The 16,945-nt window shown below is 41.9% G+C and overlaps 1 protein-coding gene across 2 annotated transcripts in view; it reads right to left on the bottom strand.

The window, feature by feature from the left end:
- Positions 1-233: 233 nt before the first annotated feature.
- plcl1 (phospholipase C like 1) overlaps positions 234-16,945 on the bottom strand; it is a 123,756-nt gene continuing 107,044 nt past the window's right edge. The window contains exons 8-12 of one of the 2 annotated variants that reach the window (XM_033987324.2): positions 16,520-16,882; positions 10,205-10,408; positions 7,525-7,600; positions 5,999-6,108; positions 234-4,939 (exon numbers count right to left, since the gene is read on the bottom strand). In XM_033987324.2, the coding sequence (XP_033843215.2) occupies positions 4,736-4,939; positions 5,999-6,108; positions 7,525-7,600; positions 10,205-10,408; positions 16,520-16,882 (957 nt within the window). In that variant the 3' untranslated portion in view covers positions 234-4,735. The remainder of the gene's footprint in view (positions 4,940-5,998; positions 6,109-7,524; positions 7,601-10,204; positions 10,409-16,519; positions 16,883-16,945) is intronic. The other variant, XM_055230678.1, reaches the window with a different exon arrangement.

Here is a 16,945-nt window from a genome sequence, read left to right as displayed (position 1 = left end):
TAAAAAAATACATAGGGCAAATAAAATAATACAAATAAAATAAAATAATAAAAAAAGTAATAATAATAATAATATATAGGACAAATAAAATAATTAAATAAAAAATACTACTACTACTACCACTCCTACCACTACTACTAATAATAATACATATGAAAAGTACAATAAAACACGTAGATACTTTGATTCTAGTCTTAAAATGAGCAATAAACCGATGCAGGATCTGGTGAGGAAAAATGGTTTTATTTAGTTTGGGAAACATACTCTTGTTATTTGATTATTCGTCAGATAGAAAAACACAAAAGCTTTTCAAAATAAAAGTCTATTTAATTTATTATTATATTTATGCTTTTTAAAACACACTTAAATAAATATTTTTTCTTTCTGTTGGTGTTTTTTTTTGTTTTATATTTTACAAAAACATACAATGAACCATAAGAACAGCTGAGAGAACACTGATATAAGGACACTCTAGATGCCACAGTTAATATAAACCCCAAACACCTTTACAAACGTGATCTGTGTTCACACCACGACGACCGCAGGGTTTAAGTACGACAGGTCCTGAAATCACAGAGAATCACACACGCAGAGCACAGACAGTTTGAGCTTAAGACGAGAACGACGTGAAACTCCCAGTCCAAACGCATTTTTAGACCCGACGAAGCACTCGATACACAAGAAGCCGGAGTGAGAACGCAGAAAGAAAGTAGATCTGGATCCCGACGAGAGACGAGCGGTGACTGTGGGATGTTTTTAGTATTTTTATTATTTTTATTTAAGATCACGTTCAGTATTTTGGCTGTTGAAATTCATCCAATCGTCGTGCACTTTCGCCCGAGTTTGAAAAAGTAATAAAACAGATTAAAATAACATTGAAATGACCTGATCTGGGGGTTTTCCAGGTGTGAATTTTGAATCGGGGCTGTGAAGCTAACCGGAGGCACTGCTGCGTCTGAAGCTTTATTACTCAAGTTAGACTTTAATGTTTAATCTTTGTTTTGACACAATCTGACCAGAAAGAACCTGTTAAGTCGAGTAGTTTTGCGCTGTTAAACAAGTTCCTCTCAATTAGCATCACTGTCGCAAGCTAGCTAGCGTTAGCCAACAGTTTTTCAGCACTTTCACAATTTTTTTTTGTGTAAAATCAAACTCGTAAACGGGACCACGACCGCTCAAACTGATCACCAGCTCCCGAAAAAAAACACGCTTTTAAAATCCATTTTGTATTTTTTCCAAACAACCTTACGACTTTTTCGTCCGTGTTCGCTAACGTGCGCATCGTGTCGCCGCTGTAACTGCTGAACAATCCGCCATAGAGACACATGTAAAACCCCACAGCGCGACGTCACTGTAAAATATCTAGACACTAAGCTGTTTACAGATTTCGTATTCAAAAATAACAGGCTTATACCTTCGCCTCGTTACGAAAGGACTGAAACGCGACGCCTCAAAACCTCATTCACTCTGCGTTTCTTCACTTCCGCACGCCGCTCGCTCTTTTGACCTAGTTGAAGTGGACTCGTAAACCGGAACAACAGAAAGCTAACACTGCGGTTAGTTTTACTGAAGCTAATGCAACATTGATGGAGAATATCCCCAGCAGACAGGTAAACAGGACGTGTCCGAAATAACTCCCGACGGCCTCTTGGCGGCAGCGTGGAGTCGTGGCGTTTGAAGCTACTGCATTTTAAAGAGGGAATATAATTGTTTGGCAATATGTAAGGGAGAGATAGGAGGAGGGACCGGTGTGGATCAGTGGAGCAGGAAATAGGGCAGTGTGGTATCATGACAGACGACGGCGTACAGCGACGTGTTATTTATAGACTAAAGCAGCAGGTGTTGCCAATCTATGTACGGCTCACCACCAATTATAAAAACCCGCAGGTGTGCCCAGCCAATCAACAGCCAGAACTAACAGATACCACACAGTTTCAAAGGCTTTTCTGACACAAAACGCGAGGAAAATGTTTAAAAAAATAACACGAGATCAGCTCCGAGCATCGATAACACGGCCCAAAATGAAAACATGTAGGTTAAAGGAATGTAGATCAGTGGAAAGTCTGGAACAGGGTCGAGTCTATAACGAGACGAAAGGGACGATATTACGCCAAACTGACTCTTCTGAGCTTCAAGTCACGTTATAATGTCGTGGCGTCATCAAAAACATCCCCGGAGTTGTGTTTTGTTTCATTTGCACACTTTATTATTAGTCTATCTGCGCTGTTCCACCTCGTGATGTCATGAAGTTGTAGTTTTTGAGGTTTTTTTTCAACCTTCAGTTCATTACAGATGGGCAATTCCAGGTCTGAAATCATCCAGATGTTACTAGTGAAGATGTACAGAGTTAAAAAAAAAAAAAAAAAAAGCACTTCCTGTATCGCCACATGACATCACAAAGTGGAACGGAGTGTTTTCGGTTTGTGAAAAGAGCCTAAATATGCAGGGTTTGTGTCGTTAAACATGTGTGAATGAAACAAAACGCAACTCCAGGTCTGGTTTTTCGACGAGGAAACGTTAAAATAGATCAGAAAACAGCGAAACACGGCCCTTTAAACACGAAAGTACGACACGGGAGCGGGTCTAGTGAACTTGAAGTAGCTCGTAAATTGTTTTTCGATGACGGATTCTTAAAGGGTTCAGAAACATTCAGCCTGTCCGTGTTCTTCTAAAATCAACGGGTTAATTTCTCGTAAAAACTGCAGCGGATTTAAATTGAAAACAAATCATTACTTTTTTTTTGTTGCTAAGTGCCACTTTGAAATGTAATAAAAACACACAAAAATCAGTACTTTCCGAACAAAAAAAAACAGCCAATTTTAAAACCCGATGGCACTCGTAGAGACTTATTGCTTTCCCCAGAATGTTCCGCAGTATGGCATTAAAGCTGCGCATATTGCATTGTTTCGGTTTGCGTTTTTATTGCTGAAAAACAAATTGAAAAATGTGCAGTTTTTTTTTTTTTTTTTTCAATGTAAAGTGAATTGGAGCCAGAGTCGATGGAACCAGGAAGTGCGACCATGCTCACTTCCTGTTTGGAGCGCGGCGGCGGCTAGCAGGTTGGCTACGTCCGTTTATATATGTACAATCTATGGTCAGGTGCTTGTCGCCATGGAGATAGACAAGTATAATGCCGTACTGCGGAAACAAGCAGGTTACATAGCGCACCAAAATAATCACTGAGCAATTGCACTTGTGTTGTTTCAATCGTCATTTTGCCTAAACTCATTTAAAATCAGACTTGTAGTTAAAACCTTTGCGCTTTTGTGAGTAAAACGTTAGATTTAAGGAGGTTTTTTTTTTTGACGATAGCTTAGTTTTCGCCCCGGTTTGGTTCGAGTAAAGCAGCATCGCGACGATACAAAAGCACGCGAACAAAACACAGCGACACTCAAAAGGCCGAGCAGACGGGAAAACGGGTCAGCGGGCAGTGGAACCATCTGGACAGCACGTTCAGTTTAACAGTTTAACACACAAAACTAAAAACATTTTTCATAATTTACGCAAACTGTTCGCCTCGTTAACTTTCTTAACTCTATTATTGCTACATCAACACAGTGTACTTCATCAAAATTCATCGTTGGACTCAAACAATCCCAGTGTACGAGCTGCTAGCATCTTTTAGCATCCTTTAGCATTCTTTAGCATCCTTTAGCATCCTTTAGCATCCTTTAGCATCCTTTAGCCCGCTTGTAAAGATATGGTTAGCGGGTTAAAACTTGATACTCGCCGTGTACTACAACAAAGAGTAGTACCGCCGTATCCGCTCGTACTTCTCGAGTTACTCTCTCGTTTACAGTACTCAAGTTTCGGACGCTCCTCGCTCGTCGTCAGGTGAACGTTTTAAGGTCAGTTTGAGACAACGCTAATAATGAAATACGTTTATACATTCACTTTTCCAGTCACGCTGCTTCTCCTGGACCACATCAGACTTATTAAGACTTAATATTGCTGCCGTTTTGCGCTCGGGGGGGCGTCAAACTCACAACTACAGGGACAGGTAACGTCCTAGAGGGGGATGTGTCTTGCTCAAGGACACAAAACAAATGGGAACGGAGTGTGAATCAAACTGCTAAACTTTCAGCTATTGGGACAATCATTGTACGCCCAAATTTGGACAAGAATCAGTCTGTTCTACCTCTTATTTGTTTGGACTTTCAAACCAACTAAAAACGACCCAAGTTTTGTGAAATATTCCGAAGTTTTGACGAGTTTTTTGATGTTTTGACGAGGTTTGGATGCGTTTCTATCACCACAACATCAGCCCAATCACAAAAAAAAACTTTAAATTTTAGTTATTCCACCTGCTTCTATCAAAAAAATACAAGTTTGAGGTTTTATTTAATGCTTTTAGACTTGAAAGTCCTAAACTTTCCTTCGTTCTTGACATTTGCAGTTTTGTTCCCACACAGAGGCGTGAGATGGCGAGGTCCCCCAGGGTGAGCCGCCCATACAATTTAAAAAAGTGACTCAGCCAACTCCGACAAAGGAATCCACCCATTGCTTTAAAAAGTCAAGACACATGTATCTTTGGAGCTGTCAAAAGACGTCAGCGTGTCCTTCAAAACATCTGCGTGTCCTTCAAAACCCAGATTTTTCGTAATTACATTCATAAATAACAAGTCCACCGTCTCCCTCACACCTTAAGGCTTTCTGGGCTGGTTCAGTCTAGGCTTTTATTACAAATCAAATCTTTATCTTTTGTTTTTTCTTCTGTTTTGGTGGGAGGAGGGCGTCAGATGCGTCCGTTGCCGTAACTACTGCCCCTGCGGCCCCCCTGTGGATGGGAGGAGTAGTGCAGCTCGGCGGTGGAGAAAGAGGAGGAGGAGTTTGACGATGGAGAGGAGGAGGTGAGTCCGCAGGCTTCGCAGGCCAGAGCCAGCTGCCTCAGAGCGTCCAGAGAGTCCATCTTTGCCCCGCGCAGCAGATCACACTGACCCTGACCAAAACAAACAGGAGAGATGAACAGGCTGTGCATAAAGGCGGCTGATAAGACACAAGAATCAGACTCCTCAAGAGAAGGTACAGTGCGTGTCACGGTTTATTGAGACTAAATGAGAGACGCAAACACAAAACGACAGAACAAAGTCTAGAACAAGATCAGTGTGGAGACAGGGACAGTGTTAGAGAGAAAGAGAAGTGGACCAAGAACATCTGAGGGGCCCAAAAAGAGGAGTGTTAAATGAGGGAAAACACTGAGCACAACAGGACAAGTCTGATTAAAATATCCTATCAACTGCCTTTGTAATAAATGTTTTGAATCGTAAAGAGACTTAATGGACTTTGTTTTTTCAGCTGTAAACAGAGATGGGTCCCTCAGTCATCCAGGTCTGATCCAGAGTAAAAGACAAAAGTAAAAATCTGTCAACTGGACAAAAACATCATCTCTCTCCCATCCATAACTCCATCCTCAGACCCAAAGCAAACAAAGGAAACAAAGAGAACAATAGAAGCAGCCAAACGTCTTCACTCACTTCACTCTTCAACGTTTGGTCCAGCTGACAGATTTCACTTTTGTCTTTTACTACTTGTAAAATGTATTTAGTTAGCGAGTACTGCATTTCCAAATTAAACTTATTTTGTAACATTTTCCACGGGCCAATCAGAGACCTGTAATCTGAATACTAAGAATACTGTTACACCAAGTAGCATTTGATTTACAGTGTAAAAACACACCAAAAACTGAAATAACTACGAAATATTTTTCGAAAAATAAAAGGCTGGATACTTTTTGAATATAAAATATAAACAAATATAAACACAAACTTTTTTTTTCTTTACTACATAATTCCATATATATAATTTAATATATTTGATGTCTTCTGTGTGTATATGAAACGCAGAAAGTCATAAAAATAAAACTTGTCCAAACTTTTGACTGGCCATTAGGGTGAAAAAAAAAGTTATAATGTTCTTTTACAAATATGTCTGAATAATTACCCATATTTTCCAATGAAATAATTAAAATATCCACATTTGACAGTTGTCCCGTTGTTACCTTGAGCACGGTGATGTTCCAGGTGAAACTCTCCACGGCCTTGTTGAGTTTGCGTCCCTTTAGCCCCTCCTTCTCCCCGAGACGAGACAGATCCTCGTGAAAGTCCATTCCTGCAAATAAACATGAATTTGGTTTATTACAGAAGAGGAAGAAGTACTCACTTTTGTCACTTAAGTACAAGTACAGACACTGGAGCAAAAACAATACTGAAGTAAAAGTAGAAGTATCACCTGAAAAAATCTACTTAAGTAAAAGTATTAAAGCACCTGTTTAAAAATGTACTTGAAGAGTAAAAAGTAAAAGTATTTCTCACAGGTTTTGAGTCTTATAAAGCTTCAAATGTGGTGATTTTGATAAAGATTTGAGCTGAATTTTGTTCAACAGAAACAACTGAATCGATAGTTTTTTTCTATCTGTTTTTATTTGTATATTTTTGTTTTGCTCAAATTCTGAACGTGTTAAAAATAAACCCTCAGACTTTTCAGCAGCTCTCTCTAGAAAGTACAGATACTGCTCTCAAATGTGCTCAAGTAAAAAGTATATGCTTAAAAATTTACTTAAGTACACATTTTAGGTGTCTGTAGTATACTGAAGTGCAGTACTTTACTACATTTACTTCGTTATGTGCCATCACTGGTCTATTATAATCATGGACTGTTTATATAAATGGACATCGCTAACCTGCTAGCTGCCTCGTTCCAAACAGGAAGTGATCATGAGCGCACTTCTTCCATCAAATCTGGCTCCAATTCACTTTCTATTGAAAAACTGTGTCCCCTCTCTCTGTAACTTTTGGTCTTAAATGTTCGTATTAACCCTCTACATGATCCTGGGGTTTTTATTTCACTATTGTGTCTGTAAATCAAGATATGAACATTAAAAACAGACAAATCAGGCGTCTTCTTTCCCTGAGGTCACCGTACTTCCTGATTGGCTCTCTGGTTGCTATGATACTCGGGTCAGAACTCCGCTCACACATAATAAGAGCTGTACCTTCAGTGTTTATGAAATATTAAAAAGAAGGGATCCAACTCGTGGCATTTACATTGGCTCAGAAAGGTTAGGAGTTATCGAAGCTCTTCGGGGGACCAAACGCTCACAATGGGCTGTTTGTGACCTCTGACCTCTGACCTACATTTACACTGAATCCGCCCAGTTCACCCCAGTGCTCTTTCTCTTCTCAGAAAACACCGTCTCTCATTTAAACTCAAATGTCACCGCTCCATTTATGCTGCTGCAGACAGAGATGTGACAGTAAACCACAGATCATGGGCGGGTGAGTGTTTGCCCACTGATCCGAGGGTTGCCGGTTCAAATCCCGCTCTCGACATAAACATCATTTTGGTCTTAAAATGTTCATATTAACCCACTATACAGGATCCTGGGGGTTTTGTTTCACTATTGTGTCTGTAAATCAAGATATGAACATTAATAGGAGAAAAATCAGGCGGCTTCTTTCCCCCGAGGTCGCTCCTTCTAGCGTTAGCAACAGGTTTGATTGACAGCGTTGCTAAGCGCCCGCTCACCTTCTTTCTGAACCTGAGCCACTTTGTCCTGGAGACTGTCTGCGCTCTCGATCAGCTGCTTCTGAGCCGCGATCATCTGCAACACACACAAGTACACTCAAGTCTTTGTTTTTTTAACAGAAGAAGGAGGCAAAGGAGGAGAAGGAGAAGAAGAAGGAGGAGGAGAAGAATCATCTGCAACTTACACTTTTTTAACAGAAGAAGGAGGAGGAGGAGAAGAAGGAGAATGAGGAGGAGAAGAAGAAGAAGAAGAAGAATGAGAAGATGGAGAAGGAGGAGAAGAAGACGAACAAGGAGGAGAAGAAGGAGGAAGAGATGAAGAATGAGAAGAAGAACGAGGAGGAGGAGAAGGAGAATGAGGAGAATAAGAATAAGAATGAGAAGAAGGAGGAGAAGAAGATGAACAAGGAGAAGAAGGAAGAGATGAAGAATGAGAAGAAGAACGAGGAGAAGAAAAAGGAGAAGGAGGAGAAGAACGAGAAGTAGAAGAAGAAGGAGGAGAAGAAGAACGAGAAGGAGAAAAAACAATGCAATAATAAATATAAAAGAATAAATGAGAGAAGAGACTAAAGATCTCTATATAATTTTATATAAACGAATAATATAATTTCTAAAGTGCAATTAAAAAAAATCCTTATGTGGACTGTATTGATACTTTGCAGTGACATTACTCTGGTGGTGTTCTACATGTATCTCTATGGTGGAATCTTCAGCCGTTACCATGGAGTTTTAAGATCATCTGAAAATCAAAACTAAAATTCAAAAGCGATTTAAACAGCACACGTGATCAACCCGAGCGTTCATGGTCCTGTTTAGGAGTTTGATTTTACACAAAAAAAAGTGAGTTACTAACTGAAAAACTGATGGCTAATGCTAATGCTAATGCTAGCTAGCCTGCGACTGTAATGTTATCTGAGCGGGACTTGTTCAACAGCACAAATAAGATCAGATAAGATTGTAATTCAGATGAGTCAGCTCTTTATGGTCAGATTGTGTTAAAACTCAGATTAAAGTCTAACAAGCCTCAGAGAGAGCAGTGCCTCCAGTTAGCATCACACCCCCTGCTGCGAAATATCAATAACACGATTAGTGAGGCCTTAGCATTAAAGCGTTTTAATATTAAGTCGGTGTACGTTCGCGCATTGAAACCAGGCGCTTGTGCAAATACAGAGAAAATGGAAAAGTTTGAAGCAGCAGCACAAAACTTCAGACGAAAGATCCACAGAGACGTTAGTGACGGAGGCAGAGGTGGAGACGTTCTGTGTCTGTGTGTGTGTGTGTGTGACTAAGCCCTGTGTGTCCAGACTGATCACACTCAGCCGGGTCGAACCTCACAGTCCGGTGTGTGCTGCGACCGCACACTGTATAAAGAAGTGGACTGAGTGAGCGCGACGTCAAACACGGCGTTCAGCTCCAAATGAAGCTCATCGAGGCCAGAGCAGTTTGGGAAGTGAGTATCATCATCGCGAGTATCATAGCAACCAAAGAGCCAATCCGGAGCGAGGGTGTTGAAGTTAACGCCCCTTCCCGCCCGCATTGTTTGTTCGTTTGGCCAGGCTGTCGATCAAACCTGTTGCTAGCCAGAGTCGATGGAGCCGGAAGCGCACACATGTTCACTTCTTATTTGCAACGCGGAGGCTAGCAGGTTAGCGATGTCCGTTTATATATACAGTCTATGTGGATCTGTGTAGGTGCAACAACAACATGTCACAAGCCAACATGAGCCGCGAAGTAAAGGTAAAACTGAGGATTCAAAATGGCCGCTACATTATGTTTCTCTGCGTGTACTGAAAATATGTCATTTCCATAGACTCTATATGTAAACGGACACAGCATCCTGGGGTTTTTATTTCACTATTGTGTCTGTAAATCAAGATATGAACATTAATAACGGACAAATCAGACGTCTTCTTTCCCCGAGGTCGCTCCCACTAGCGTTAGCAACAGGTTTGATTGACAGCGTTGCTAAGCGCTCGCTCCCTGCTAAACCAGCTGTGCAGGCGGGATGGGGGCGTTACCTTCAACAGCCTCGCTCCCGATTGGCTCTTTTGTTGCTATGATACTCGCAGACGGAATTCCCAAAATGAAACTTGGCTCCGAATTAGCCGCTATAACCGCTCTAGCCTCGATGAGCTTCATTTGATTGGGGCTGAACGCCGTGGGTGACGTCGCACTCGATCAGGCCACTTCTTTGTACAGTTTATGGCGATTTCACAACAAATCTCTGTCAAACCCAAACTGACAGACGCACGACACTCACAGTATAATGAAATATCAGACTTAACCACCTCTGTGTACTCTGGTGTGTGAATGTGTGTGTGAATGTGTGTGTGAATGTGTGTGTGAATGTGTGTGGTTCCTTGATGCAAAGTGCTTTGAGTGACTATTTACTGTCGCCATAACAACTGTTGAAGCACGAAATATCTCTCCAGTACTGACACATGGTCCCATCAGAGTACTGCATTGTGAATACTTGGAATACTTTCACACAGATTTGCATTTAAAGAGGCGACACGGGGTTAAAAACAGCTTCATGTTTGTTTCTCTGTTTGTTCTGCGTGCCTCATCACTCACTGGAGAAAAAAAAAAAAAAAACCTCACACACGCCTCACCACAAAAGCAGCGTTTTGTATTTTTGTCACTGATTCTATGCAGTGTACCCCCTCCCCCTCTCACTCACCGTGTCGTAGGCAGTGAGCAGCTTCTTGGTGGGCTCGGGGAGGTTGACCTGGGCCTCTAGACAGGGGTACCCGTCCTTCAGCACCATACACGCCCCCATGATGCCCTCAGAGGTCTGCAGCCGCGTGGCTAAGCTCTGGATGCACTGCTTCAGTTTGGCCACTGTGGGGAGCCCACACTGCTCTTTGAAACTGGCCGTGGTGCTCTGGAAATGTGACAGAGAGTTTAGGGTCAGGGTGAGGGATGAGATGTTCTGTTGGGGATGAGCGCTGACCAGAGCTGAGTCCAAAGCGTGACCTCGCTCTCATCTGCCATCTTTGTGCTCAATTCAATCAATATGGCCGTCAGTTTTAATCCACTGAAATCAGACTTATCTTAAGCGCATTTGGCAAGAGACGAGACACGATACGGCTCAGATCTGAACCACAAAACCAGAGAGTGTTTTTCCTCTGAAGCAGGTGTTTCCAAATGCACCACAGGGGCAGCAAAACACTCACACGCTTTTACACAAGAAACATTTGACTTGTCATGAAGGGAAATTGAGTGTTTTTCAGACATAAACAGTGATCCAAATCATTTAGTCCTGATGCTGCTGTGGACCACCTGGGACATCTGGACCAGCCATAACAGACCCCCACCTGTGGGAGCCACATGTTTAAAATGCACAGTTTAAACTACATGTTCAAATGCTCGAAGCAGTGGGCCGATGAATCATAACAGACTGAGGCAGATGAGCCCGCAGCTGGACCACAGGGACGAAGGGAGGGGCAGGTTCAGCTGGCAAAGGACAAACACATGGGGCCAGACTCTGCTCTGTGAATGAAAGAGTCGTGTTTTTCAATGAACCCGGTTTGGACACAATTTAGTGCTGTATGGATAATATTTTATATGAACAAGGTCTAAACCAGGTCTAAACCAGGTCTAAACCAGGTCTAAACCAGGTCTAAAATCACACTGAACCAGGTCTAAACCAGGTCTAAACCCAGGTCTAAACCAGGTCTAAACCAGGTCTAAACCAGGTCTAAACCAGGTCTAAACCAGGTCTAAACCAGGTCTAAAATCACACTGAACCAGGTCTAAACCCAGGTCTAAACCCAGGTCTAAACCCAGGTCTAAACCAGGTCTAAACCAGGTCTAAACCAGGTCTAAAATCACACTGAACCAGGTCTAAACTTGGTCTAAAATTAAACAAAATTAGGGAGGCATCGATCCAGGTTTTTCTGTTTCAGTATCTATGATGATACTTTGCTTAAAGTATCTGCTTATCCCCAATATCCACTGAGACCAGAGCAGAGACTGGAAATATAATTAACATCCTATAAAAACAAACAGCATGAGGTAAAATTTATCCAAATGTGTTTTGTAGCAGAAGAACTCTGTAAAAATATTAATATTAAGAGACTTTTTAAACCAACATTGGCCAGTAAATTACATATTACACCAGTTTATAGACCACAGAGGGACATCGACTGAACCAAGATCTTGGAACAGACGTCCAACCCACCAAAACGTTCAATATATATATATATTATTTTTTTATTTTAATAGATTCTTTTTTCAGACCAAGGTTTAGTTTGGTTTCATCCCTGACAGGACTGCTCACTAGCGCCTCAGAGTGGTCACGTGATGTTGCTGTGACGTGTCCAAACAGATTTTGGTGGTGTTGTCCTCCGGTGGAGGCAGGACGACAGCGCCACCTGCAGTCTGACTCCTTCAGGACAGTTTAAACCAGGATGAGGGGCCTGTTTACTCTCACACCCCTCAGATACTGTCCTGGAAAAAGAATTTATTAAAATAAGTCATCAGTAAACCAGATGAACCTCACTGGACGAGGAGCTGAGTTATAAATAAGGATTCACCCAGAAAACAAAAACATGAAACATTTGTGTCTAAATAAAACAAACACTAAAACTGCTGATGACCTCGTGTAGCAGCAGAAGCAGCCCACATGTAGCCCGCGTACCACAGTTTGAGAAACAGTTCTGTACATCACACCCTGAACACTCTACTAAATGTGAACACCAAGCCCACACAGCCCGTGTTGACATGTGTCCAACACGTGTCCTAAAAGGAATCACTGGAGCGTTCGACAGCCACTTCCACAGCCAATGACGACTGAAAAGTGCGAGCAGCCATTTCTGACCCATAACTGTCTGCATTCTTTGGTCTCCAGGCAACCGGCCGGAGCAGCACGTGCCGTCAATCTAGAGACATGATTTCTGCAGCTGCATAAGCCCAATATCACCACAGCTCATTTGGATAAACTGGATGTTACACGGCAGCATCAGGAATCATGTTTTTTACTTTTACTTTTGACTATAAATAAATAAATATGGACCTTAAAGGGCACGTATTACTCTAATGTTGTTTCCTCATCACAAACAGACCTGGAGTTGTGTTTTGTTTCATTCACACATATTTAAACACACATAGCTAACATGCTAGCCGCTGCGTTCCAAACAGGAAGTGATCATGTGCGCGCTTCACTTTACATTGAAAAACTGTCCCCTCTCTCTGTACCTGCTGCTGTCAGACTCGTCATTTTGGTCTTAAATGTTCGTATTAACCCGCTCTACATGATCCTGGGGTTTTTATTTCACTATTGTGTCTGTAAATCAAGATATGAACATTAATAACAGACAAATCAGGCGTCTTCTTTCCCCCGAGGTCACGCCCGCTAGCGTTAGCTACAGGATTGATTGACACCGTTGCTAATCGCTCGCTCCCTGCTAAACCAGTGGTGCAGGCGGGAAGGGGCGTTACGTTCAACAGCCTCGCTCTGGATTGGCTCTTTGGTTGCTATGATACTCGGGCCGGAATTCCAAATATGGAACTCGGCTCCAAATTCACCGGTATAACTGCTCTAGCCTTGATGAGCTTCATTTGACTGGAATCGAAAACAATCACTTAGCAGGTTAGCTTTGTGTCAAGAGCTCAGTCTGCCTTGTGTTTTGTGCTGTTTTCCAACTCCCTTCTGAGTCAGAGCCTGGAGTTGGGCGGAGATTCTGGCTCCTCCCATCCACACCTGCAACTAATTGTTAATCAAGCTGCACCTGGGGAGGACAAAGGGACCAAGGACTTGACACTCAGCTCCAGATCGTCCACGTATCCACACTGGTGCAGCTCTGCTTGGCTCGGTCTCGTGTTTTGCATTTGTTTCTTTTCACTATGTTGAATGTTTTTTGCTCCTCTGTCTCCGACCCAGCTCTCCACAACCGGTACAAAACTCACACCCTCCGACCCAGCTCACCTCGCCCGGTTCGGATTACCTCGTCTCCGACCCCGCTGCCCACGATCCGCTCAAGAACTACTGCAAACAACCCCCGCTCTCAACTGTCTGATCCATTTACCTTCATTTGCATATTACAATCTGTAAATAAACATTGTTAAACCGATACCCGAGTTCTGAATCTTTGGTCCCCCCCGTCAGTCGTTACAACTATGGATTGGCTGCAGACATCTCAAGTTCAAAAGTCCAAGATGATTCAAAATAATTGGATTGCATTTGAATGGGATAGTTTTAAAATTCCTCGCTGTATCTGTAAAGTCAAGGCAAGTTTATCTGTACAGCACAATTCACACACAAAGTAATTCAAAGTGTTTGAAGGAATAGCCCAGGGTCAGCCTTTCAAAACAGAAATATCTTGCAAGAATGAAAAAAAAAAAAAAGCAGATATGACTTCCACTCAGAGATGCCACTATTTCGAGCTGAACTGGTGGGCGCCGTTTGACCAGGCTTTTATGGCTGCTTTAAAAACCCACCTCCACTTTTCTTCCTCTCTCTCGTCTTCGTCAATGGCTCTCCCTCCCACAGACGCCTGGATTCTTATTCAGAATCACATCTCTGCGCCGCACTCAAAACAAACTACACGCGCAGGTTTGAGTGACCTCTGACCCCCCGTTAGTTTAGCTTTTTTTTGTTGTTGCATGAATTAGCATTACATTTTAGCTTTATTCAAATAGCACTTACTGGATAACACTTTTATAAATCTCGCCAACAAATCGACCCTTAGCTTCTCCAATTTGGGCGAGTTCAGAACACTTTAGATAAATGCGAACTGACCGCTGCGAAGGTGGAGATGGTCTGACCTATTTATCCAAAAATCGACTTTGAAAATGCCCACTTAAAACCCAAACTACGCCACACGGGTCAGAACGTTTATCTGGTCAATGCGTTTTTCGAGTGTTACGTCATCGTTTGTCTAAGCCCCAATCGGCGTACATTTATAATCATTTCATGTCTTCCAAACTACTACAGAAAGGATAATGGGGATTATGAGGTACATTTTGGGGGATTTTTTTTTTTCTATTTCAGATTATTATAAGATTTAAGGGTCAAATCTCTGACCTTTTAGAACATGACATTAATACCACATAAAAACAGCTCTCAAAAACTCATGGGATTTTGAAATATCCCATGAAATTTTTTAATATTTTAGTTTACCTGTGTTTATATTTCACTTTTACATAAGTTCGAGCTCAAGTAAAGGAGTTTCAATGCATTTTAAGGCGAGACGCTGCAGGTGAATAGGAGCAAATCTTAAATTTAGGGATAGCAATTTGAAACTTCTTCTGTTGATTAGTCACATAAATATAAGAAAAAAATGTATTACAAGTTTTTTATCGTGTGAAGTTTTCATATAAAAATGAGGCGTTTATGTGTAAAAATGGACAAAACTGGACATTTTTGGGACATTTTAAAACGAAAACATGGAAAGAGCCGGATTTAAAATGTCTTGCGTCTTTCTTTTTCGTTCTTTCTTTCTTTCTCAGGGACCACGTACAAATTAATTCATCTTACAAAATGTCTGCGTAAACCCTCAGTCGTCCAGGTCTGATCCACATTAAAAAGACGGAGTTTAAATCTGTCAACTGTACAAATCGTAGGAGTGAAGACGTTTCGCTGCTCATCCAAGACAATCTGAGCAGAACTGAAGAAGCGGCTTGGATGAGCAGCAAAACGTCTTCACTCCTACAACGATTTGTGCAGTTGATAGATTTAAACTTCATCTTTGGCTTTAATCTTACAAAAGAAAAGATGATTTGTACCAGATTTAGCTGCTGCTGTTTTCCATGTGCAGTGCCTGGGCCGGCGAACACATTAAAATACACATTTCAGTATGATTATATTATAAGACTATCAATACAACAATACAATAAATGTCCCCAAGTCCAGTCCAGTATGTTTCCTATAGTCCAAACCAATTTAAAAATCTATTATGTGCAGGTTTTTGCAGTGAATACAGAACATTACAAATTAACTAGACTGGTGTGGAAACGTTTGACTATCTAAAATGTACTTTTTCAAATTTCTAGTAAAATTATTCAGTGTCTGGAGCTGATTCTCTGATGATTTGAAATGAAAAGGCGACTGAGCAAAAGCCGAGGATCTTTTTTGGAAATATGCAATTTCGATTCACAGAGACAGTGGATTGGGTAGTTTGTTCGGAAGAAAGTTTAATAAATAAATTAACTTTTTGTTTTAGAGGAGATTTTGGATGTTATTTAGTGTTTGAGTTGGCTGGGATGGGCGTGACTGACAGGTGGATCGGCCAATCAGGGACAAGCATGGGCCGTCCATACGGAAAAAATAAAGGTAAAAAATATCACAGGGGCTGAAAAACGTGGCGGATTTCTGCAGAATCAAAGAGCGAAGCCTAAAATCTGTTAATCTGAGGTGAGAGAAACGTGATTTTATTTGTAAATCGCAGGAGACCAATGAGCTCCTTCGTTTCACATGTGTCACTGAAATAAACGGATCTGATTGGACGATCACGTTTGACTGAACTCAAACGGTATAAAACGCTGAGATCAGTCTGGATTTGCAAGATTTGCTAAAGAAAATGTGCCAAGAATTCAAATTTCACCTCATTTTTTAGAGTTAAGAATTAGATGTAAAAAAATCCTCTATACGTTTCATAAAATGGTCCCAGACTGTAACGTTTGCTGTGCGTCGGTGCCATTTTAAGGGCTGCTCCTTATGTCCCTGTGGGGGAAATGCATTTTGGGAAAACGACCTTAGAAGTTACTCATAAAACTCTATGGAGGCAGATGATTCAATGAAATATTAAAACTTTGTCTCGGTACTGAGTGGACAGTTTAGTTGTTTCTGCATGAGAGCCTGTTGCTAAGAGACCGGGCTGCCCAAAAAACAAAACAAAAAAAATTGAAAAAGTTGAGTTTTGCATGTAGCGTCTCCCCTTAATATCGAACGGTGTCTGGATCTGATCGATGTAGATGCACTTAGCGTCGTCTTACTAGTTTTTCTTTTGAAACTAAAACAACACAACACTGATATAACGCCACGTGTCTTTACCTGCGCCTCCTCTCGTAGATCCGCCGCCTCCTTCATCAGAGCGCCGGCTGGTTTGAAGGCCTCGTCCAGCACCTTGATCCCCGTGTGCCGCAGGGTGACGTATTCTCTCCCTCTGCGCGCCACCCGTCTCACGGACAACCCCCTCCGCTGAGCCTTGCCCCCGCCCCTCCTGTTCGTCACGGCCACGTGCACGAACAGACTGGAGTGAGGTAAGGGTTCACCCGCCAAACCCAGCAGGGGCACGTTCCGGTATCCGGGCTGAAGGCACTCGAAGGCCACCGTGAACTGCCCAATGAAATCGTCACCTATGTAGTCATCGTCCAGTACGACGAAGCGAAGCAAGGCCAACTCCGGCATGTTCACCTGGACACGAGAGGAAAACGGTTATTTCTATAGCGCATTTAAAACGACGTGATCTGACCAAAG

The sequence above is a fragment of the Periophthalmus magnuspinnatus genome, chromosome 21, assembly GCF_009829125.3.
Source record: "Periophthalmus magnuspinnatus isolate fPerMag1 chromosome 21, fPerMag1.2.pri, whole genome shotgun sequence".
NCBI lineage: Eukaryota > Metazoa > Chordata > Actinopteri > Gobiiformes > Gobiidae > Periophthalmus > Periophthalmus magnuspinnatus.
This window is presented reverse-complemented; position numbering and strand designations above follow the sequence as displayed.